The 24,726-nt window shown below is 42.5% G+C and overlaps 1 protein-coding gene across 4 annotated transcripts in view; it reads left to right on the top strand.

Annotated features, from left to right (window-relative positions):
- Positions 1 to 24,726, top strand: part of MICU1 (mitochondrial calcium uptake 1) — a 114,401-nt gene that overhangs the window by 23,944 nt on the left and 65,731 nt on the right. For all 4 annotated transcript variants that reach the window (XM_075423188.1, XM_075423189.1, XM_075423186.1 and 1 more), the window contains exons 4-6: positions 5,872 to 6,055; positions 12,991 to 13,153; positions 22,717 to 22,760. In XM_075423188.1, the coding sequence (XP_075279303.1) occupies positions 5,872 to 6,055; positions 12,991 to 13,153; positions 22,717 to 22,760 (391 nt within the window). The remainder of the gene's footprint in view (positions 1 to 5,871; positions 6,056 to 12,990; positions 13,154 to 22,716; positions 22,761 to 24,726) is intronic.

Raw genomic sequence — 24,726 nt, 5'->3', positions numbered from 1 at the left:
ACTCCAGTAATGCTGGTACCGATCTACCCAAGTTACAATCCACACAGGATACATTCCAAGGCTGTCAGGGGATGACTGATGATTACTGCTGTTGTGCCCCACCTTGGCCAGGCAACCAGAGCTCCTGCTACAGTCTGTGCTATTCCCCACCTTAGCCATGCAAGAGTTCCTGGTACGGTCAAGGGATGCTTAACTGCCAAACTCGTTGCACAGAGGCTAAGGCTTGATGGGAATTCCTGAGATCATAAAGCAGTCCGGGGCGGGGGGGGGAAACACGGGAGTATGAGTTTTGAATACCCAGTGAAACAAGTTTTGGGAGTTGGGAATTGTCATTCTAAGTATTCATTGATCTGGCTCATAACTTCAAACTGATAAAGCCAGACTCATGCAAACCCTAAAGTATTGTAAAAAATAGCAAGAAAGGGGAAAAAAACTTTCTGTTTTTACTGAGGGCGCCTTAAAAAGCTTGTAGCATCAGAGACTCTGCTTTGTCTCCCTTTCCCTCCCAACCTGAGATTTTTTTCTTCTTGAAAACAAATGCCAGTGAGTGACAGTGGTGATGAGCGTGCTGTAGGGTGGGGGGACAAGGAATAGAGACTAGGATGCCAGCTGTGATCTTATGCGGTTCATGTGGTCATCCTACCACAGGCTTCTTGCTGTCTCTGCCAGCCTCACTGTTTTATTCAGTTACCTTCCCTTGTTGTACAGTCTGCATGCACAGGAGCAGATAAAAGGAGAGTTGCTGCAGTCACTGCAAGCAAATGCCGTTTTCTTCAGGGTAAAAATGAAGCTATCGAGCCTGTCAGCCTTCAAAGTACGGTTTGGATCAAGAGCAGTTCAAGGGAGCAGCATGTTTGGGAGGTGAGGAGCACAGGCTTGTGGCTCTGTACGTGGCAGATGTTAACAGCTACGGGCCTGTACCCCCACTCCAGGTGAGCTCTGTTTCAAAATGCAAGCAGTGTCTCCTGGATTAAGAAATTAACAGATTTATAGTTTACGAGAGTGTGAGGTTAACATCAGTAGGATGCCTCCAGCGTGTGTCATTAGGGTTGACAACTTTCCTGAAGCAGTTATTTTCCTCTGCAGGCTATTGGGGAGTCACCTCTTAATTTGCAGCATGTTATGCTACATGCTGGTAAGTTAGCTGGTAAGACTGATCTAAAACTGTTCAGGTTCATCTTCTTCAGAGTAGTCGCCTTCAAGGGACTTGAAGTAGAGGTTATCACGCTCTGGCCTGTCAGTCTGCGCCCACGTGCTGGTGCTGGTGCCTAAACTGGGCCGCAACAGAGGAGAGTGGGAGGGAGCATGAGAAATCAGTTAGTCTGCTGCCAAGGCAGGGCTAGGTGCCTCCAAGCTAGTCCTGACAGGCAGCTGTCTCACCTATTTTTAGCAATTTGCTAGTGATGGAGAGAGCAGTGATGGAATAAATCCTCCCCAGCAGCTGATTCCAGTGTTCCCCTGTCCTTAACATGAAGCACTTTCTGTGTATATATACATATGTATGCACAGGCTGCTTCTTTCCCCAGTGTATAAGTCTCTACGCTTACAATGTCCTTAAGCATGTCCTGTGTCTTGTCCTGTCCTTGCTGGACCAAGAGAACAATACTGCAGCATCTATTTTATCTATATTACAGTTGTCTCACCTCCCTCTTTTTCGTCTTTTTTATAGCAACCTGATTTATTTAGGTTAGGTTTTCCCACAGTGTGCTCTGGACTGTTAACTATTTCTGCTGCTCCCTGTTGGATGTTCTCTGGTTGGTCCAGCTCTTCCTTGGAGTGCACTGTCAGTAGCTGAAGGTGGTTTCTGCAGGGATGTTCCTGCTGCTGGCTGGGGTGAAAGGAAGGGCATGCATATCTCCCAGACTATGCTGCTGTCTCCTTATATTCTTGGACCTATTTTAGGCTATGGCTGGCATCCAGAGCTGCCTCCTCAATCTAATTGTTCATGTTCATCTCTGGAATCTGTCTTAACTTCAGTGTGTTCGTTGCAGTTCTTGCCACAAATTCATTGTGCTAATTTACTTCAGTGTCAAGTACCATGAAAGATGAGGAAGGAAGCAAAGTAGTAAAAAGTCCTGTGAAAGGGGTGACATCCTGAAAAATTGGGCTGTGGATCTTCATCGTTTCTGGCTAATTTCTTATTAAAATTTGAACTAACTAAATTAGTCACTGAATATGGTTGAGCTGAGGGTGAGACAGATCTCCTCACTTAAAGTACTCCCCATTCCTGGAGGTTGCCTGTTTTTATGGATGTTGTGTCCAAGCTTGCTTTTGCACTTCAATATGAAAGCCTGAAGTTGTATGTGGCTTTTAAACCTCAATTGGATGTCTCCAGATGTTTACTTACAGGGAGAGTAGCAACTCTGTTCAACTGAAGAACACATCTGTCAGGCAGGATTCATCTCTCCTGCTTCTTCTTTGGTGGTGAGGTCTTTGACTCCTGGGTGCCCAATTTCTTGTTAGATCTACATTTCCTTCTGAGACTAAATAGCATCTGATAGCTAAGTACTTTTCTACTGCCTTTGGGATTAGAATAACTGAGCACTGTTATCTCTGGCGCAAAGCTTTGCTATTTTAGCACACTGTTGTGCTTCTCTCTCAAAGAAGAAAAACACTTCAAAGTGAGGGACTGATTTCTCTGACTGGAAGCTCTGCAACTCTAGAGTATCATGCCAATGCCTGGTGTGATCCTTCGTGGATGTTATATATATCCTATGGCTGCATGCGTTTGGCTGTCTCAAAGAATGATTTGCTCAGTGAGAATTTAGTTTTGAGTAGTCCTCTGGTAGCTAGGTGGTTTTCTTTGGGGATGAGGAACCTAATCTTACACTTGATTGTTGGCTTTCTACAGGGACTAAAACAAGAGATTGCTAAGTGGTGGAAATAAGGTCTTTGCCTCAAAGTCAATTCACAGGAGGGAAAAAAAACCTGAAGAGACCAGGAGGGTTGAAGCATGGCAGCTAGGATGCGGTGCAGGCATGCTCCGTGGAGAGAGGCTGGCAGATAGTCTTGGCACACAGTAAAGGGAGTCTTTGTATTTTCATTTCTCTTTTGTGCAGAAGCTGTGGCAACAGGCATGCCGTTGGAGAGTCATTCTCGTCAAAAAAGGAGGTGGAGAGTTGACTGGCTGATGGGGCCTGGATGGGCAGATATTTCTGCTGCTGTGGGGTTCTTCCAGCTGTACTCTGACATCTGTATTGAAAGACAGCATGGAAGTTGTAGGCATTGTAAGCCAAGAATTTCAACAAAGGATGGTTGTGCAGGACGTGAAATAGAGAGTAATAGGTGTACACAGAGAGCGGATCCCTCAATGGTTAATTCAGTGAGTAGGTTGGACCATGGCCTGAAGGTGAGGAATAGCAGGTACTGTTTAAAACCTTGCTTCAGAAGTAGACTACAAGTTCTACTTTTATTCTCATAGCTCATTTTGCTTGTATCAGGGATGATGATGCAGAGCAGAGTTGATTACCTGGATAAACTAGGGGGGGGAGAAAGCCAACTGTATTCAAACAGCCTACGTCTGTATTGCTGTAGCCAACTGGCTTGACAGCGTGATGGATTGAAGGAATGTGTAGGATTTGGTCAAAATGTTTCATTTTTGAATTCTGTCTATCACTTCCCTGGTTTGCTAGCTGTCAGTCAAGCATTACAGGAGCAAATCTTCACTGATACAGCTATTCTCTGGCACGTTTCATACCGAATAGCTCAGCTGTGTAAATAAGCAATCAATTTGCTACTGCTTTTCTGTCCCCAGGACCTTTTTCCCTAGAGATTCTCTTGGAGCTACTTAAGACTGGTGTCCTGCCTACACAAGGGCTTTCCTTTCAGCAGTGCTAATGTAGCCTCAGCTGGCAACAGCTTATTCTAGCAAACTGTGTATCAGCCAAAACCACAGCTTTGCAAGGATGTGCCAGTGCTGATTAAACTTTCAGGAAAGGCTTCAGGAGAGGTGCCAGCGTAGACTTCATGCTCCAAGAGAGCAGATCAGCTGCCTGGCTCTTCTGGGGAAACAATTTCCCTATCTTAAGATGCTCCAGGTTTGGATCTTGTAAGGTTTGGTTCACCATAAGTCTTAAGGATGGTGGTTTGCTGTAAGACTTAAGAAAATATATTGGCAGATAAAGGCTTGGAACCTTTTCAGAAAGGAAAGGCTGGTATGTTAGACTCCATTTTGTGTGAAAAGGCTTGTTGAGTGCTGTTCTTCAGCTGTGCTTGTTATTAAATCAAACATTTGTGATGAAGTTGTATTCTGTCCCAGCATGGACTGGAAACCTCTGAACTACTCTAACCCAGCCATAGTTCTGTGGGTTATTGCATTTCAAAGCAATGTTGGTAACTTTGTGCTAGTTTAGCATAATAGTTTTTTGCTTCCTATCAGTACTGTGGAAGGATTTGAATTCTTTAGCCCTTTCCTGTTTATCCTGTATGGTGACTGTTAGTGAATTATTGGAGGTTGGTAAGGAGTGAGTTGTCGTTTATTTTGGTAGCATGTAAATGAACTGAAGAAGCACATACTCTCATTTCTTCTCTTTGGAAGATGAAGCAGTGAGATTGCTGCAAAGCTGTGTATGGCTGGGGAGACAGGCACAGACTCCTCTCTGTTAATTTTACTTAGCACATCTGTGTTTTCCAGGAAACTGGTAGGATGAAATATGCGTAGCCTTTTGCTTAGAGCTTGTGAGACTTCAAAAATCTTGGTTTGTTTTTGTTTTTCTCCCAAGGCAGCCTTTCTTGAATAAACTCGCACAGCTGTAAATGACCATGTTCACAGTTACAGGGAGTGCCAAAGTGCCAGCTTTCATCTGAAGGCTGCTGGCTAACGAGCGGCACCTAACTGTGTACGAGCCCCGTACCCTGTGATTAGTCCAAAATAAATCACTAAGAATGCAAAGTAAAGGCAGCTTCACTTAAGTTACAAGCAGGCTAGGATGTTTTCCTGAGCTGTCTGGGTCCTTTAGAAAGAGAAATAATTTTGTCAGACTGTTGGCTTTGTTGCTTGTGACATGTTAATGTATCCTTAGGGATTATAATTTCACTGATATTGGTGTGGTCTGAGCTCTGTCTGCTTATAAACCCCTTTACAAGTAAAGCATAGGAAAGCCATAGCATTGTTTGGCTTATGGATTTATCCTGCTTTTTATTTAACCACCCTATTGCCAATTGCAATTCTGCAAGTTGCTCATGGCTGAGACTGAGCAATTTTGAGTGTTGAGTGTTGGTCTACAAACAGAGTTGCTGAAGATCTTTGTATTTGAAGAGCAAGGGACAGGGGTCCTTTCCTCTGCCAGAGTTATATTTCTAGCTTGAGGATAAACAACTCCAGTTTTTGTTGTCACAAATCCTGCAGCACTGGAGTTTTGAAGAGCCATTGGCAGAAGAGGGAAATAAAACAACCTGTCACCTGCTTGAGGTAGAAAATAAATCAGTTGAGCTGAAACAAAGAGGCTATTCTTTCTGAATCCTGCAGTTCTGGTGGTAAAACACGTTTCTATCGCTTTTATATAAATCTTTTTTGATGGAACGGAGTGGAATTTAGCACTAGAGGAGGTATGGTGTGCCCTTCCCAGTCTTTTTTGCATGTGTAGTTTTGGGGAGAGGGTACAATAATTCAAGAAGTGATTTTCTCTGATGTTCTTGGACTGGGAAAACTTACTGTGATTATTTGTTTGGATTTTGGGGTGCGGGATGGAAGTTTGATCACAGCAGGGAAAAGCACACAATATTCCAAGGAGACTGATCACTTTGCTTTTGCAGTCCTCTACACTGGACTGTAAGAAGTGTTTAATTCAGGGAGAGCTTTGCAGGGCCGTGTTTATAGCCTTAGCATCCCTCTCAATTTCCTAAACTGGTGTTTTCTTTTCCCTTCTACAGGGCCTACGCAGAAGACTCGTCCTCTGTAAAACATGACCCAAGCGCAAAGCCAAGCGAGAAGTTGAAGCACGAGGAGGAGGAGGAGAGCAGCGGCAGTGAGGGTGGAAAGGCTGTTGCATCCGGCGACGAGGAGGCTCAGCCAGAAGGGAAGAAGAAGAAGCGTTCTGGGTTCAGGGACCGTAAGGTACCAAACTTGGGTGTGTTACACCTGCAGCTGTTGCACTGCAGTGGGAAAAGGGAGAAAACTTGTGGAACACTTTATTCAGATTGTGGTACAGTGCATCTATAGAGTCTTGGCTTTTGCTCTGTACTTGTCTTTATTTTCTGAGGGACATTACTGTTTTGACAACCTGCTTTCTTGGCATGCTACGTAGAGTTTCTTTAGGTTGAAACTTGTTTACCTGGAAAGCACGGTACACTGATCCTCTGAAATGGACACCTCTTTTGCCATCTCCAGTTGGATGTCTGAGAAGTGGCTCGCTGAGAAATCAAGGTTCCTGCCTTGATGGCTGTTACAATGGTGCAAGCAAAGTAGGGAATCGGTGCAAAAACTTTGAAACCATCTGGGGCATCCAGCACATGTGTGTCTGAGTCCATCCATTTGCCTGTGACCGTACATAGTGTATGTACGAAGTGGTAGAGGATGAGGGTGGAGGAAAGGTATAGGAAAGGCATACTTTCATTTTTCCTTTAATTGTTCCATGTAAACATAGTTGTTGAAATGCAGCCTCACTCCCTACTCACACTCAGTTGTCTGTCTCTCAGTGCTCATGCCTATTTGATTTTCATATCAGACACATTTTCAAGAGGAGGAAAGCTTGAGTAATGAACTATATTGTCAGCTTGTGACCTGCCTTGACTGTTGGGCAATCCTGAGAGATTTGGGCTCCTCAGAGCTGTCTGACAACTAGTTTAGTACTATCTGTAACCACTGTTATTGCAAGATGTATGATTTGGTCTGATGGAGAGTGCTGTAACCGAGAGTTGGCAGACAGCAGTATTTTATTTTTTAAACCTATCTGGATGTCGGTTTTATTGGGCTGTGTTTGATGATTTAATATCTTTGCAGTGCCAGAGAGGAGAGCGGGGGTATATGCTCTTCACAGTTACTTTCTGTATGATTTGCTTCTGATAATTATATTTAACTCTGTATCCTGGAGGCTGCATCTCATTAACTGTTAAATTGTGGATGGTCGTATATAGTGGCTTAACAGCTTTTCATAAAAAATTAAGAGCTGTTTTGTTTGAAGTTGCTGAATCATGTTCTATTCTTGGGTAGATTACACAAGTTGAAATTTCAAGTGACTTGTGGTATTTGAGACTCGAAACTTTCCCTGTTGTGACATGCTGGTGGTAGGTCAGTGAAGTTACGTTGTAAGATACTAATGCAGAGATATTTAGACTTGTCCAGGAATATGAATTCTTGGCTTCTGCTAATTTTCGTGGCAACTGGGTGTCAGGTACTGTGACAGCCTCAGCAAAACTTCGACTCTTGCCAGTACCACTCAAGAAAAGAAGGTTATTTTTTCCAGTGTCAGCAGATGGAGGCAGGTTGCAAAGAGCAAAGAAATGATCCACCTTCATCCACACTCTTATTTTTAAAAAAGAAAATTTCTTGATAAAACAAATGTAATGATTGATTTTTGTCTTATGTGACTGATTGCTTCTGGCTAGGGAAAGTTTGTTTGCAAGTGAGGACTTTTATTCCAGTTGTTAGGAGACATACTGACGTTGACCAGTTCTTTCCTTCCCATACTAGGCAGGGAGGAAAGTGGCAACACTTTCCAAATAAGACTTGAGCCAGGCATGGGGAGTGCCAAAGACGTCCGGTGGGAATGATGTGCAGCCTGAATCCCTTCTCCTTCCACAGTCTTCCTTTCTCCTACAGTGCTTGACTCAGCAACAGCAATTTCAGCTGTGAGAGCACAGTTTAAAGCAGATGTCATTATCTTTTTTTTTTTTTTCAACGTAAACTTTTTCTCTCCAGCTTTAAGACCAAATGTACCTTCTTTGACCCAAAAGCTGGTGTTGCTTTTGCTTTATTTAATGAAGGGTGTAACCAGTGGTCTCCCAGGTGCTGGGCTCCATGTTTATGTTTGAGTGGCTCTGTTGTGGGCCCGGTGTTTGATCAGGAGTTGCCCTAGTGAGTCATCTCAGGAGGTATGTTTGAATGTTTCCAGCTCAGATGGCAGAGGAGGGTGTGCCCTGGCTCCCGACTCAAAATCAGTGATGCTCCCAGGATGTGCTGCTTCCCTAATGAGTTATATAGCAGCGAGGGTATTCCTGACTCTTCTATATTTTTTTAAAAACAAACACACACCACCACCCACAGTAAAAACCCTTTGCAACTCTTCCCATAATTAGTTGAAAATAGTGTGGAGTTTTCCTTGAGAAAAAAATTAAGCTTAATTGAAAGTGTTTAACACTTGTTTGTTATCCCAATGTTGCTTTTAATGAAGTTGCTGATTAGTGGTGAAATAATAAATTAGGCTTGACATTGCTATTTTGGGTAGTGATTCAGTGAAGAGGAAGTTGAAATATAAATCACTTGGCATCTGCTGGGGCTGGTGCCGGGATCACGTGTGGATGGTTCCCAGGCATGTGTTGTCTTGCAGGCTGTGCAATGTATAGGTCCTGACTGTGTAAGGTGGAGAAGACTGTTTGAGTGCTTCTATAATTTGAAGGCTAATGAGTGGTAATAAGTGATGTGGGTGGGCTGATGTGTTAAGTAACTTGCTAAAAGTGTTTGCATGCAGCTTTAGGACTGCCTTGTCAAGATCTGATTGCAGTGTTTGCTGGATCATGCAGGTATGCTGCCTTGGGACTCTTAGTTGTGCTAAGACTTCATTTTAGTGTGCATTATAGTAGGAAACCCCCCAAAAATGAATCCTAATTGATTTACCCTTCTAAGATGTGTGTAATAGAGCGGGATTGCCAGAGTTATCATTCTGCTGCACGGCTGGGGAGGCCCCAGTGATGCTCTGGAAGTGAATGGAGATGATAATTTAGAGCTTTATTTTCATGTCTGCACAGGATTTATTTTTTTTCCTTCTAATGTGAGGCTTAGAATGAACATTGACTGTCCCAACAGCAGCTTCGCTCTTGTAGAGCAACAGGGATTACTTGCTCATCTTTCTCCTCTGGTACCTACTCTATTAATAAATGCCAAAAAGGGACTTTTCCATTTTGGTCACATAATCTTTCTGGAGGCCCCTGGTTACATGAGGCTGCAATTCTAGGGGCAGGATGAGAATTTTTGGCTGGTCTCCACTGTATCAAGGACTGTTGCACACTGCGGGAAGGCAGCTGCCTGGGTGCGCGCTTTGCCAGGGAAGTGTTTTGGAGTATTTCATAGGTGAGAGGTCGTGGGAGGAAAGAATTTTGTCTGGGATGATTTTGTCCAGATTGTTTCAAAGTAGTGTAGAAAAATCTCACAAATGGTGGTGTGTACACCCAAATACGTACACATGTGCTTTGATCTCCACATTTGCGTAGCGAGATCAGGGCACCAATATTATTACCGCTTGGTGTTTAGCACCCAGTCTTCAATAAGTGAGTTGCTCCTGTTTACAGTGTCTTGGCTGTTCCCTTCTTGGCCTAGCTTCATGTTCAATCCACTCTTGTGGTCAGAGGATGAGTTGTAGCATATTTGTTAGTTTTTTGCCAGCTGATTAGATCATGTTGGCGAAAATGAGGTAATTGTGAGTTCAGCTGTGGGCAAAAGGGAAGGAGAGTTGCTGTGTTTGCTGACTTTTTATAAGGAAGTTTCAGGAAGAAGTGTGATTTTGGTTGTGATGAAAACAGCCTGTGAGATACTAAACAAGCAGTTTAGATTCTACTTTTTTGGTCTAGATTGTGACTTATTCAAGACAGTTGTTCTTGTAATTTTTCAGGAATGTATTTGTCCTGAAAATTGTGGTTTTGTGTATGTCACAGCTAATTGCTGGAACTCAAAAGAAAGCAAATAATTAAAACTAACAGTAGCTTCCTGTGGAGCTTTGAGTAGCTGTGCGTGATCATATTCCCTTCTGGATCTGAAACTCAAATTGCTTAACAGGTAACACCCAGTTCTTGCACTGCAGTGGGCTTAGAGGGGCTGCTTTGAGCTCTCGTGGAGATGGTAGGTCAGCTCAGCTCTCTTCGGCCAGAGACGATTTGGCAAACTTTGCATCAGAAGATGATGGTCATTAAAAAGTGTTAATTTCCTGCAATACTGTCTGATGCTGCTGTGAGACCTAAGGCAAAATGAGACTATCAGCTGTCCACCTGCTGCACCCTGAGGTCCTATCTTTGCAAGTGTGTTTGGCTGCTTTTGTTGGAGGAGATAAGCCCCAAACCACTTTCATGTTTCTCATGAAACCATAGACTGTGTGGTGACAAACCTCCAGGTCTGGACATCAGTGAGGGGTTGTTGTGGTGCACGCTGAGACACGAGACCTCCTTTTAGCCTGTGTCGTTATTAGGCTTTTGTGAGCCACGCCAAGTTCATTTGGGAGCCGTGCATGGCTTTTGAGCAACAGACTGACCCTCCCTGCTCTATGGCCACGGATTCAAAATTGCTTCCTTGTGAGTGCCTGGCAGTCATTTGAGGCAGCTTTTCACTTTGCGGTAGGCATGGATAGAAGACGGGATGGCAAATGATCTAGCAAAGGGCCATGTAGTAAATGGATGCTTCGCTTCTGTTGCAAGTGGTGGTCGTGGTGGACTTAAAAGGTTGCATCGTGGATCTGTATAGGATGTCGGAAAATTGCCATGCTCAGAGTTGAAGCAAAACATAGACTGCTTAACATCAATAAAACAGGGGCCTTGAGGATCACCTCAAGCTTGGGATAAGAGAGAATTGACAGTAAAGTTGCTGGACTGGTAAGGAGTCGTCCCAAGTGAAGATGTCAGGTGAGGAACAATGGCAATGTCTGTACTCCAAGAACGAGAAGAAAAGCACCTGACGGCAACAGGCCTGTCAGTAGCATCTTTGATCTTAAAACAGATAGAGAGGAAAGATTTGTTGAGGATGTGAAGTTTAATGGGGTAAAATGAAACATGGTTTTACTGGCACAAATGTCAGGTCTAATATCTGGTGCAGCAGTGGAGTTGTTGAGTAAAAGAGGTGCAGCTTACCTAGCTGGATTGAAGGAAGGCATTTGATAGTGTCTTGCAAGAAATTATTCCAGGCTTGGAAAATTGAGACTAATGTACAGTTTCAGGCAGACAAATGTTTTAGCTAGATAGCAGGCAGTGTTGAAAAGGTGTCATGGATGGAGGGAGCTGTTGGTTGTGGTCCGTGGTGTCTGCTCTTGTCTCCAGTCCTGGGCTTCACATTGTAGCTGATTTTAGTTGTCTTGCTTGAAGATAAACCTACTTAACTATGGTTTTTGGCCAATCAAGTTGGGTGGGGTTATTGCTCATAATGAGATCAGGTCCTGCTACAGGAGGGAGTGAGATATGGGCCTTCAGCCATAAGTCAAAAGATCACTTTGGCATAACAAGTTACTGCCTGCCAGGTGAGAGCTGTAGACAAAGGCACAAAGCTGCACGTGCCTTTGTCTAAGAAAAGACAAAGAGAGAGCTGGGAAAGGGCGTGTTTTCATTTACTGTGGTTCGGCTGATAGATGGTGACTTGTAACTTTGCAATAAAACAATTGCTTTTGGTCCAATGCCCTTATCTTTAGAGAACCTTGTGGGCTGAAGCAGTAAAAGTGGGATGAAGGTTGATTCTAGGTGCAAAGGCTAGTAACAAAAGGGAGTAGCGAACAAAAATTTTCTTCTATGCAGGTGGCTGCAGGAAGGAGAGAGCTGGTTGTATTGGTTGATGCAAGGACATTTCTGTGTTCCTGATGGGCTTGATTATGAAAAAGCTGTGGTGGTGCGAAGAAGAATAGGGAGAATGCTGGAGATAATGTCAAAGCCATGTCAGTGGGACCTTCTGCCGCATGTTGCTTGTCTGCTGGTCGCATTTGCCGGTGAGCTGAGCTAAACGAGTGTAGAGGAGAGAGGTTCTGCCACTTGAGGTCCTTTACCCAAGCCTGGATGGGGGGATTAAAAGCATTTGGCTTTTTTTATCCTAGAAATATGAAAAATTAGAGAGACTGTTTTGTTTCTGATAAACATCAGGGTGGAAAAGTTGTTTGCGTTAAAGGACAAGGCTGAGATGGGACCAAAGCCATAAATGATCTACAGATGCCTTGACAGTATCCTTGATCTTGTCTGTTCTCTTCCAGCAGATCGTTGATTGGGCTTTTTATTTTTTTCTTTTTCTCCTGTGGCTCTTGGCCAGAAGTAGTGAAGGTTTCAAGTATATTGTGGACTGTTAAAACATGGTGTGTAAAGCAGGAATGATAAGCTGATCTAAGAAGGAAAGTTTTCTCCTCTAATACATAATGAAGTGTAGGTCTCTGTGCCTTTTTCCTGCCTTGTGGCCTGATGTTGTGATTTTTGTTTATAAAAGCTTTTTGTTCTCTTTGATTAATTCTAGCTGTGTGTTGGGTAAAACTGTTCTAGGTACAGAATAATCACTACTGATTAGCAGGTGGCAGATGAGTAGGGAAAGAGGACTGAGTAAAGAATGTTTCTGCAGAATATTTTGCCAGTGGGATAGCAGAGAGGAAAAAATGAGGTTGGGTGACTGAGCAACCAGCTGAGGCTCTGAGTAGCTTTTTCCAAGACATGGCTTGAAAGTAAAGGTCTCTCCCAGCTCTCCAAGACTTTTACTTCATTTATAAATCATAAATCAGACCCTTCAACACTGGTTACAATGTTGAGCTGCTTTAGATTCACAGGTGTGATACTAGTGGTTTTTTATGTCGGTGTTTGAAAGCGCCTTCAGGGGTTAATTTCTTTTTCTTCTGCCATCATGAAGAGTCAAAATTGATCAATAGTAAAGACTTTTTGTGTTTGTTCTTAATCCTGGGACATTAGGAGTCAATACATCCAGTTTTCCTGGTAGCTGAAAGGCTGAGGGTAGGAGGGATTTTGACCCTTTCAACATTATTTCTTTCAAGTGTTGTGTTGCTGCAGACAACTTTGTTGTCATGTGGCAAAACCTTCAGAGGACTAAGGTGCTAATGTAGGTGTTGGGGGAGGAACCGTGCATATCTAATGCTGTTTAAATTTTATTTCCAGGTGATGGAATACGAGAACAGGATCAGAGCCTATTCCACGCCCGACAAAATCTTCAGATACTTTGCTACTTTGAAAGTCATAAACGAGCATGGTGAATCAGAGGTTTTTATGACACCGCAGGATTTTGTGAGATCGATAACACCTAATGAAAAACAACCAGAAAGTAAGTGATGTGTCTGTAGTAATTGGAGGAACTAATAGAACAAAGGGGAATAAACGTTCCAGTCTCTGCTTACCTGATGTTTAAATTTCCCATCAAACAGTTGTCTTGTTGAGTGTCGTTATGTGGAGAGGTATGGCACAAAAGGGGAGTTGCAGATTCAGGTGCTGCCACAGTCAAAAAAGTTCTCAACCCATGCATTATGGCAATGCGACGATGCACAGAAGGATAACAGAGAAACAATGAATGCAGGAGCAAGGCAGAAAGCTACCAGTGCAGCCGTGCAGGAGCCACGCTCGTCTCTCCAGCAGAGCCTGCAGCGTGTCTGTGCTGCCTTGAACCCGACTGACTGGCAGCAGCACAGTGTTGCCAAAGAACGGTGATAGCTCAGGTTCAGAGCTGTTGGTTGTGGTATGCTTCTTGGGAGCTTCGAACCCAGGACTGGTACGGCTAGCAAACGCCTCCCAAAGCTATGCCCTCTCCACACTCCGAATCCAAAATTACCCCAATTCTTTCCATATTGCCTGAAGTGCTATTGCAGCATAGTAGGTCTCATTGTTATGAGCCGTTGAAGAGCAGATCAGATTACTTTCTTGTGTATTTACTAGTGAAAGATCACCTTCAACTGAAACATTTTAAGAATTGTTCATAAACCTTCAGAAAGAGGTTGCTTTGACAAGGTAAACACTATAAATAAAGGGTTCCAGGCAGCCCCATGTGGTCAGCTGAGCTGTGATTCTGCTGGCCAGGCTGGGACTCGCCTCTGTCAGCTTGAAGTTCGCTGCATGTTGCAGGGAAGAACATCAGCTGTGGTACCTGTGGGGGTTTGGCAGGCAACAGGCGGGAGAGCAGGTGCTGTTTGTTCTGGTCTGGAAAGCTGTGTCCTGAGTGTTTGAGAGGTTGGTTTTTGTAGGGTGGCAGATGGATTTTGCCCACCTCCTGTTTTGGAGGGGATTTGTGTTTTGGGTGAGAAGTGGGAAATCAAGATCTTTGGTCTCCTGCAGTGTGTCTCAAAGAATGAAACAGGCTTTTATCAAATTAAAACTCCTCTTCTCTCTACAGGCATTAATGAAGAACCTCAGCCCCTAAATGTTAACTCTTTGAGAGTGGGGTTTATGTACAAACTCTGAAACTGTTTTGATATATTTGATGACAGCTGCTAAATAAATACTGTGTACTCTTGTGTTGAGAAAACAATATGAAGTGTGTGCAGGAGAGAAGAAAAAATAATCCCGGCATTAGCGTTAAACATGTTGGTGAATGGGTATTTAGGTTTTCATCCAGTCCTGAAAATGGCTGTAGTTTTCATATGAATTACATGGTTTCATCTTCAGTGAAGAAGTAGTTTGAGCAATGAACAGAAGATAATGTTCCTAGATGCTGACATTGTGTGTTACTATCTTACCTGTCTAAAGCTCCTTGAATTGATACTTTGGATAGGAGTAGCACCTGGTTGAATGCAAGTTTTCAAATGCAAGTCTTTTTTTTGTCAGCCAGCTTAAAAATAGAAAACATCCTATGTTTAATTTCAAGACATCTGATTCTCTTTTACTTCTTCCATGCAAGATATGTGCTTGGTGCATTCTAAGGTGCACACAGAAAATGAGTGGAAAAGTACTCAGAATTTGAAGACAAGTGAAGGTCACTAATGGGAAATAATTTGTCAGTCTTAGCCACTAACTTGCTGCTGTAATTATTATTATCCTGGCTAGGGGAGCTGCTTAAATGGGCCCATGAAGCCTGTTGCTGCCTTGAAACACTGCCAGTCAGTGACACAAAGGAGCCTATAAGGGAAGAAAATTGCCTTAGTGATACTTCCAAGAGCACCTGTAAAGTGGAATGACATGGAAATTGAGCTTTGGCTGCCCATCAGCAGGCAAAGCAGGAGCATCAGCATCTTATATCTTGCCAGTTTGAAAATCTGTCTTGAGGACAGTTACTGTCATGGACTTGCTGCTAAGGGGATGGTTGTTCCTTATGAGTGCTGTATATCCTGACAATCAAGGTAAATGGGTTTTTAATACATAATGAAGAGTAAAACACTTAATGCTACAGTAAAGTCAAACCAGACATAACCATGTTCCCCAATGTTTTAAAAGCTGGTAGTTAAAAAAAGAAAAAAGGTAAGTCTGAGTTTAAAATCAGAAGTTACAGTAGGACAAAGACTGCTACCTGCTGGCTGGTTTATTTCCATACTTTACATCCTTCAGTACTTTTGACTCATAGGATAATCTAGGTTATAGATTAATAAGGAAATGCTGGGGCTGCTTTCTGCCTTAGTCATGACTTGGGTGTGCCCTCCGCCGGGGCTGGAGCATCCCGCCTTCATCCCAGGGCACTCCTCTAGGTAGTGATGTAGCCTGGAGTGCTCTTTGGAAATCTCCTTCAGGTAGTGACATATCCTGCTGTAATCATACTAGCTAGGTAGGATAATACTTGAACTGAATTCAGATTGCTTTCTGTCGTCCCACTGACCCCAAGGTTTTCCATGAGTGGTATTTGTTGATGGGTTTGTGTGGCTAAGCAATCATCTTGTGGTCTTGTGAATTAATACGGTCCTGCGTAAGCAGTCTGAGACATGAGGAGAGCAGGGGATGCTCTGTATGCTCAAGCTGCCGATCATAATTTCAGCGAGTAACTTCTTGTTAATGTCTGCTATTTTATGGAGAGAAAATGCTGTGGAATGTAAGTGATACGGAGTAATGAAGTATCTGAGTCCCTGCTGTATTTATTTTTAAACTGCTAATCTACTGCGAGGTATCACATGCCTGATTCATTTTCATGGATTGCATAGGCTAAGGTTTGATTTATTGTCAATAAAGTGTCAACTTAATTCTAGACTGTACTTTGCTAGCTTGGGGAAAATGAATGCCAATTCATTAGCTCCTGTAGATAGCGTTCTCTGGTTCAGTAAAACTTTCTGCCGTAGCTTTCCCCAGTAGGCAAGCTGTGCTTAAGGTGTGGCACACTCTTGCTGAGCTTGGAACTGTCTGTCAGAATAAGCCAAAGAATGGTATTAAACTTGGAGCTACTTTAAAAAAAAATTTCTTTATATGCTACCTGGAAAGTCCAAGTGCCAACAGGAGCGTGGGCAGTGATATCTGCTCCCTGCAGTCCTGTGCTGGTTTTTTTTCCTCCCACTTTCTCTCGTATCCGAGCGGTAGCTTGGCTCCAAGGCTGGATGAACAGGGATGGTTGCCTCGTACCTTGCTTGGCACTTGCTTGGTACCCCAGCCCAAAACCAGCTGCAAATACTGCCTCTTGGTGTCTGGTGGGAATGGTAAGGGTTTGCAAAAACCCCATTTTAGATGTTGCAGCTCTTCAAAGACAGGTGGGCTTTTGCTGAAAGAGATGTATGAAGCCATGACACTTGACAGGAGCCGTAACCATGCCTGGTACTTGCAGGTCACTGCAGGCGTGTTCTCGGTAGCCTTACGTAGCTGTTGGCCTGCATGAACATTTCCAAGTGCGTGGACCTGCTTGGTGATGGCCTATCCAGTCCTTCTCTCCTTCCTAGCCTCTGAGTTCCCTCCGTTTACCCAGGTTTCTCTGGGTCTGTTCTGCACTGACTGTTTTCCTGGTGAAAGTGAGTATTTTGGGGCAACCTAGACTAAAAGGCAGCTGTGACATACTCAGCCAGTACCAGGGTTTTTCTGGCCTTTGCAATGAGGATTAAAAGAAGGAAAAAAGACTTCAGATACCGTCACAGTACGCTATAACAAAGAGAGATTATACCCAAACCAGTCTGCTCTTCCACTGCTGTGTTAACCTCCCTGGTTAACCCAAACTCCTGCTGCATGAAAGGCGCCTTTCAATATCCACCACACTCTGCAGCAGCTCAAATATCAGAAGTCTTGGAAATGTCCTGGGAGATTTTTCTTTCTTTTTATCTGCACAAAACCACAAACATGCTGTTGAATCTCAGCCAAAAGCAGCAGCTGTGCCCCTGCAGCCTCTGTGCACAGGACAGTGTTGGAGGAGAGGAGCTGTGAAGGACAGAGCCAAAGTCTGGTGACTTGATCAGACTGTATAACTTGATTCTAGGTTTTGAAATGGTTTGGTTTTCCATGTCGGGACTTCATGAGCAGCTGGGCACAAGCTGGCTTCTGGATTGTTGTAATGCTGGAGTGATTATTTGTTGTTTTGAGTTAAGCTTGTAAAATACAGATCTGATCTTCTGTAGAACCAGCAGTCATGAACTGTGACAAGTGCTCACCTGGTCTGGTGGGGAAAGGGGAGGACTCACTAGACTTGTACAGATCCCTAAACTTGCACAAAGTGTTCAACGAGGGTATTTAAGACCCAGAAGGAAACTAGAGATGCTGAACTTGCCTCCTAGTTTGGATGCTTACTTCTCTGTTCTCCCCCAAGTACATTGGCTGGAGAGGCCTTCAGGGAAGGGGTGTAAATAAGAAGGGGAGGTAACTTGGTAGTTATCTTCCAGAACCAGGAGGGTGAGTAGATCTGTGTGGGGTTTAGGGTTTTTTGTGTGTTGTTTTTTGTGTGTTGTTTTTTGTGAAAATATAATTCCTAGGCAGGGATCATCTTTGAGCCTGTTACGCCTGATACGAGGTCTCAGGAAGCTGGCCAAGGAGGAGCAAGTGAGAGGTGCATTTGCGGCCATGCTTATGAGATAGTCATCAGAAGAAACACATAATTAGGGCTTCCAGTATAGATGATGGGGTGGTGTGGCTGATCTGTTGTCTTATGAATGCACATCTCGGAGAGACTGACTTAGCTCTCCTGTATCTCTGCCTCCTCCAACAGGTAGGTAGTTCATTGGACAAAACAGTTTGGGGCTTTAACACAAATGTGAGAGTGTTGCCCCCTGACATATCTCAGGCAGCTCACTATTTGCTTGCAGATTACATTTTAAATTTAGGAGAAGATACTCATACAGAAATCAGAAGCTGGGTTACAGCTGGTCCAAGTTTTCTCCTCTCATAACAACATGTTGCATGCATGTTTATCAGCCTCTTCAGTCTTGGTAAGTAGCCTTTTTGCTCCTCTACTTGAAAGAAAAAGAGTCCATGTTACATGTCAAGCAACAGGAAAAGAAAAGCAGATGATGACTAAATGTTACCCACATAATGTGAAAAATCTGACAAGGATATAAAGACTGGAAGGAGTTGAAAAGGTTTTTTCATCAGTAGAAAACTGCTGGCATCCTAGAGGAAATCATGATGGTTTCTAATCGATCTCAACTGTGTTCTTGGCATGATATAATCATTCTTCTGGAAGCTTGCTTGTTAAATATTTTTAAAAAGTGCAATCTATGATCTGCTGCCCATGGATTTTTTTTTTAGCAGGATAACATGAAGAGCTTAGTAATTGTTTAGATACTTAAGTGTGATAATTAACTAACTTTGAATCTGTGGCATGTATGTTTTCGTTAATCAATACAAATAGAATAAGCATTTGACTTTTAGAGCTGAACAAGCAGGTTATTCTGTGTTTTTTTCCTTTACATAAATAATTCCTTCTGCATTAAAAAATCCTCCTCAGCTCAAAAAGAAAGAATTAAAAGCAGAGATTACAGTTCTCGTGTTGAACACCCTCTTTTCCCCATTGTTGCATGCAGTAAGTCATTTTGATTTATTTTGAAACATTTTTATTTTTTGAGTGCTGTGAAAGTACCATCACGTGAATAAGAGTGGGGACCTTATTTTTAGTGTTGGTGAGTGGTGTGAGTGTAATCTGAAATAACACAGTGATGCCACTTGCTTACCTACTCGACAGTGCTGCTGTTTCTTTTACTGCCCGATGGTACTTTAGGTGGTATCAGAATCTGTAGGAGTAGTACGTAGTGGTAATTAAAGATTAAAAGTAAACTAGCTATGGCAAGCAAATTTGGAAATCATCGCAGGTCCTCATTGGTGCTGCTGAAGGTGAGCAGCTGGTGGGCAAAAGGGGCTTCGATAATCCGGATGTGTAGTGAAAAGTGAGATGTACAGTGTTTTGTGTAAATAAAAGGCATATTCTGGGGTAGGTCATGGTCATGGCAGAGCTCTGGGTTTGTTCGAGCAGAAGCAAGCATCGAAGCCCAGCTGTTCTATGTGGTCACTATTCGATCTGGAATGGCCATGGTGCACGTCACGCTGTCTTCAGTCCCGGGGAGGCTTCGTGAGGCAGCCAGGTATCCTCCTGAAACAATTCCTGGATTTCATTGCCGTCTCTCTAGGAGGAAATCCTTTAATCTGTTTCTGGTAGAATGGTATTTCAGCCCCTGCTTTTCAGTGAAAGGCAGAAAAGCTCTTTTTTATTGTTAAACGTGCCTATTAGCTTGTGTTCCTGTAGCTCGTCAGCAATAGTCCGGTTAGGGAATATTTGTTTTATGAATGTATCACTTAGAGACGATCCTGTGGTAGCTTTAACTTAGCACGCTGCCTTTTCAATAACAGAGATGTAATAACTAACATTCTTTCCTTGTTCAGATGTATTGTCCTCATTTGTGCAGTGTTTCTGTTACCTCTCCAGCCTACACAAACGCTGAATTCATATTGTAAAGTCTTGGAGGAAAAGTCTTTTGGGTCTTTTATGTAACGTAAAGAAAGAACACCACAGGCATCAGGCTACTGTCCCTCTTTTTTCTTGGTTTCCTTTTGTCATCTTTTAAGATAAAAGACTTGTGGGAAAACATGTAGCTAAGTCCATAAGAAAGAAAATAAATTCTATTGGAAAAAGGAAAATGTATCGAGTAAAACTGTATGCCTTCAACATTTAAACGCCCTTTTTCAGGTTTTGAATTACCTTATTCTCTCAGGAGCTATTGTAAGGGGAATTTTATAGAGGGACTTAAGCGTGCAGCTTAGTGCAGCGGAGGGGATATTCTTGTGCATGGCTGGGAGAAAGGGTGAGCATAAAACACTGATTGAACCAATATGCTTGTGCTTGCAATAGCTAATGCTGTCTTCAGGGTGTGCTGATACAGTGATGTGAAAAAAGGCAGCAGCAGAAGTGACAAATTTTTGTGCTGCATTTCCATATAAATTTGTCTTCCCTGATCTTTGAGACAAACCAAGGTTATATATAAACCAAGGTTATATATTTGCTTCTTGTCAGATGTGATTGTGTTGAAGAAAGCTGACATGGTATAGGTAATAATAACTATGTTTCTGTAACTGCTGTGGTGTTGTAAGCAGTTTCTTCAGCAAATAATGAAATGCTCAGAGCTCTTAAGCTTGAGGGCAAACCTGGCAGCTTCTACGCCTGGTGTGAGGGTTTGGATGCAGTTACAGAAAAGCCATATGTAAGTCAAGGTCCATCTTTCTGTCCCTCACAGGAATAGTCTGAGGTTATCCAGATGCTTTGTTTTTCCATGACTTTTTGTTACATGCTATAGCAATTGACGAAACACATGGAAACAAACATCTCTGTGCTTAGGTGAATGAGGCTGGACCAAACCCCAGTCTGGAGGCAAACTACCCTGTATTCAGAACTCCTGATTTCACCAGTGTGTTTTTCTTTCGCTGACTCATTATTATTGTAATTTATTGCTGTTAACTCTCATGGTGCTTTTTAGTCGCATCCAGTCATACCCCCCATCACCTCCCATTTTGCCCACCTGATGTTACATCTGTGGAGAGCACAAAGCTTGTAATACTAGCCTCTTCCTTTAGTATAGGTACTGGTATTCTGCCTTTTTAGGTGTCATTTGGCTTTTTTTAATAACTTTTCTATGTGTACATACAGACTTGCATATATATTATTATATATATATAAATATTATATATGTTTAGACATATAGTTGATATTTATTTTATATATATATAAAAGAAAACAGTTGTTAGTTCATCTTTTCTTGCTGTTCATCTACACAAGCATCCATTCATTTTGGGTCTCCTTTGAAAAATGTTTGCTTTCTCAGTAGTAATGTCCAGTTGGGGGATGTGTGCCATTAGGACATGCTTTCACTTGCTATTTTTAACCCGTGTCCTTTTTTAGCTTTCCATGAGCACGTGTGTAACATTGGGCTGTCAGGGATGCGTCTTACAGCACTATTTCCTGGCATGGGAACAGGAGGTGTGATTGAGAAATGACTTTATTATGACACATGGACATAAGCTAAGCTCAGCTTAGTGGTCAGCATCCAGATGGATGATCAGGGGCGAGCTCTGACCAGATAATGTGTCTCTGGCAAAATAAACACATTATTAAATAAATCCTGCCCTGAAGTGTGGCAATACTTACTGTACTGTGCTTATACCCACAACTTTGAGGAGGGACAAAATTATTCAGAAGATTAAAATCTGAAAATGTGTATGAATATGCAATTTTCACTCTATGGTCAGGCACACAAAATATTGAGAATACTTTCTAGCTTGAATATTCATGAATCCAGAAAGCCTTCTGACAATTGCCTTGACCTTTGAAATTGGTGGTGGAGGAGTTTTGTCTACTTTGCTTCAGAAAGGTTGAGGGGGTCACCCTGGAGTGATGAATAACTCCATTTTCTGCACCGTAACCATTATGAACCTTTCCAGTAGACAGGAAGGGTTTTATCCTTTTTCATAAGCAGGTGATGCAGCAGGTGTTGGAGAAGTTTTATTTTGTTTTTACCATCTTTTTTCTAATGTAAATTGAAATGATGATGTGATAATTATGATAAACAGTGGCAGAAAATGCATGGGACATAGCTCTTCTCAAGGCTTTTTTTCTCAGAGAACAGAAAATCAGCCTGTGCTCTCCCAAATTACTGGAAGTGCTGGGTTTGAGTTCTGATTCAGTCTTCTCTCAGGGTGCATCTTCCCGATTTTGGATTGCAAAGTTCGGATAATTAATCTTCCTGAATATTTTTGTCATCTTGCGTGTATGTGCCTTCATCAGTGTACATGTCGCTTCTGGGCATTGCAGATTAGATTGAGATCTCTGTGTCTTAACTCTGCAAATGCTAGGATTTTTTTTTTTCCTCTCTACAAGATAAAAAAAACATTTTGTGATGATAGGAGAGATTGAATTTGCTGGTATAAATAACCCCTCTCCCTGCCTTTCTCCAAAACGTCCTTCCAGCTAAAGCACTCACCTTCTTACAAATGCAGCTACAACTTGTCTCCTTTAAAATCTATTTACAAGCAATTTCATACTAAAATAGGAACAAGTTTTGGATTTATTTGGGAGTATCTCAATTACGGAAACAGTTCTTTTTTTTCCAATTTGTGAGCCATTCAAAAGGTGTTTTTAAAAACAATAAGAGTTTTATGAACGTGCATTTACGTGGGGCATCACAAGTGAAATGTTTGCGTGTTAATAGTGCAGAAATCTTCTGCTTTGGAATGGGTAATGCAGTCCCTTGAGAGGTGCTGGGAGCTGTATTCCTGTTGTCCCTGCTAGGAGGAGGTATTCTTCACTGATGCTGTGAGTTTATAGTCTTTCATGATGAAAATATAAAGTACAAAATGCACGAAAAGAAAATAATTTCCCTTCTGTGTCCTTATACTTTCTACTGATGTTATTCAGACAGTGCATTTTGCTGTCTAATCCCCACTCAAACACAAAGCACAAGAAATGCTTACTTTTACACTCTAAGGGCATTTTTTACAGTATCTTGTCTTTTTTTTCTCTTTCAGACCTGGGCCTGGATCAATTTATAGTGAAACGCTATGATGGGAAGGTGAGCACGTTAGACTATTAAGTGTATATTATTCAATGGCTTTTTTAACCTAGAGTCCTTTAGTTATTACCTGCATGTGGGTGTAAGTTAAATGAAGTATTTGAAGTATTCTCTTTTGAGCTTTAGGTTGTTTAGGAACATTGCAATGCTTTTCATGTAATGACAATGAATGAGAAAAAGATTTCCTTAAAGGGGTCTTATTTTAATGTTTATGGACAAAATACTGCCTCTTCTTATACACTGGTAGGCCAGAAAATTATAGGTTGTAATCACGTTTCCTTGCTGCTTCTTCATGGCTGTAGGAGAGCCCCACAAGTTATGCTGTTTCTGGGGGAACTCGCTTGGCCTTTCCCTTCCAGACTCATCTCCAGATTCCTAAAGGAAGGAGACACTCTTGTGTAATCTGCATCCCAAGCATGTATTTGCCCCCCTATCAGCCAGCCTTACTCCGTTCCACTTTTGAACCCTAGGTCTTTCCTACAGTGGTACACGACTGTTCTTGATGTTTGTGCTGTCACACCCTTTGTGTTGGTAAAATGTTGAAGATGCTCTGATCTAGTTTTGTCTGCCTGCATAAGTGGAGCCACGCAGCATCCTACCTGTTGTTATGCAAATCAGAGACCCAATTAACCACACTGTAAATCCGCCTGGTGTGGAGGAGTACAGTAAAGGCAACTCTTGCCCTAGGACTAGCAGCTCGTACCGACTTCTTGATGCAGATAACTACAGGTTAGTTAATTTGGCATCATATCACTGTGGTCACATAATGGTACTCCAGCTTTTAGCAATATTTTAATTTCATCTGCATCATCTGAAAGTAAAGCTTCTTTTTTTTTTCCAAAGGGAAATCAGAATCTGATCCCTTCGTTGCTGAGTCATGTACATAACATATAGTGTCAGACGCTTCCAAAAAGCCTCGATGCTGAACAAAATGCATTTAAGGCTTTATATAAACACAGTGTGGGCTGAACACATGCAGTTCCTTGTGTTGTTTTGTGTTTAGTAGGAAGGTAAAGACAGAAGGTGATCAAATACCTGGGGTCCCTGTCATCAGTGGTGTACAAGTGTTCTGGTTACCCAGGCAGCAGAGCGAGATTGTGCTTGAAAACAGACAATTGGAAGGTAGTATTTTGGCAGTTGGTTTTGATGCATAAAACTACGAAGCGTATTGTGAACACTTGTTTTCTTCTCCCCCTGCCACAAACCCAATGTCTGCTTTTCATGACAAAAAAAAAAAAAAAAAGTATTCTTCATTTTATCTTGTCAAGCAATCATATTTATCCCTTAGGCTTTGCATAAACAGGATCTGGGGAGGAAATGCTGAATCCCACACTCTTTTTGCTAATTGTTCTGCTTTTCCTGAGCGGTCGATTCCTCTCTCATTGGCTAGTCGATCCAAAGGCAATCCCTTTCCTGAACTCAACTTTCTCTTCTTCTGCCCCTCAGCACTGAGGGCTTGACTTGCAACACATTTGGTTGCGATGGACACAGTCACCACCCAGGGGTGTTGAAAACCCACAGTGGGTGTTTGAGGTACCGTGCTTGACTGTGCGTCGTCATCCATGCTCTGGGGATCTTGCCGTTCAGCATGGTGAACATCTATGCTGGCTGAAGGGTGAAGAACAGATGGCCTTTGCCTTACACGCTAACCACCTTTTACTCTGACCTGTAGCAGGGTGAAATTGCTTTTTATATAACTTACAGATGTCGGTGCTGCACTTGGATGTCTACATGCTGTGGTTTGGATAGCTCGAAAGTGAGGCAGCAGATTTAGGATACTGCAGTGGACTTTATTGTTATCTTCTCCTGGGACCTGGTTTTTCCACAGCCTAATAACACCCTAGAAGCAGTTTGTTCTGTTGAAAATGAAGAAATAGAGCTTCTTGTTTGCTTGGCTGTCTGCTTAAAGACACTTTGGAACTGGCTAAATCTGGCTGTGGCTATTAGGGTACTGATAATGTCCAGG

The sequence above is a fragment of the Opisthocomus hoazin genome, chromosome 6 (genome assembly GCF_030867145.1).
Source record: "Opisthocomus hoazin isolate bOpiHoa1 chromosome 6, bOpiHoa1.hap1, whole genome shotgun sequence".
NCBI lineage: Eukaryota > Metazoa > Chordata > Aves > Opisthocomiformes > Opisthocomidae > Opisthocomus > Opisthocomus hoazin.
This window is presented reverse-complemented; position numbering and strand designations above follow the sequence as displayed.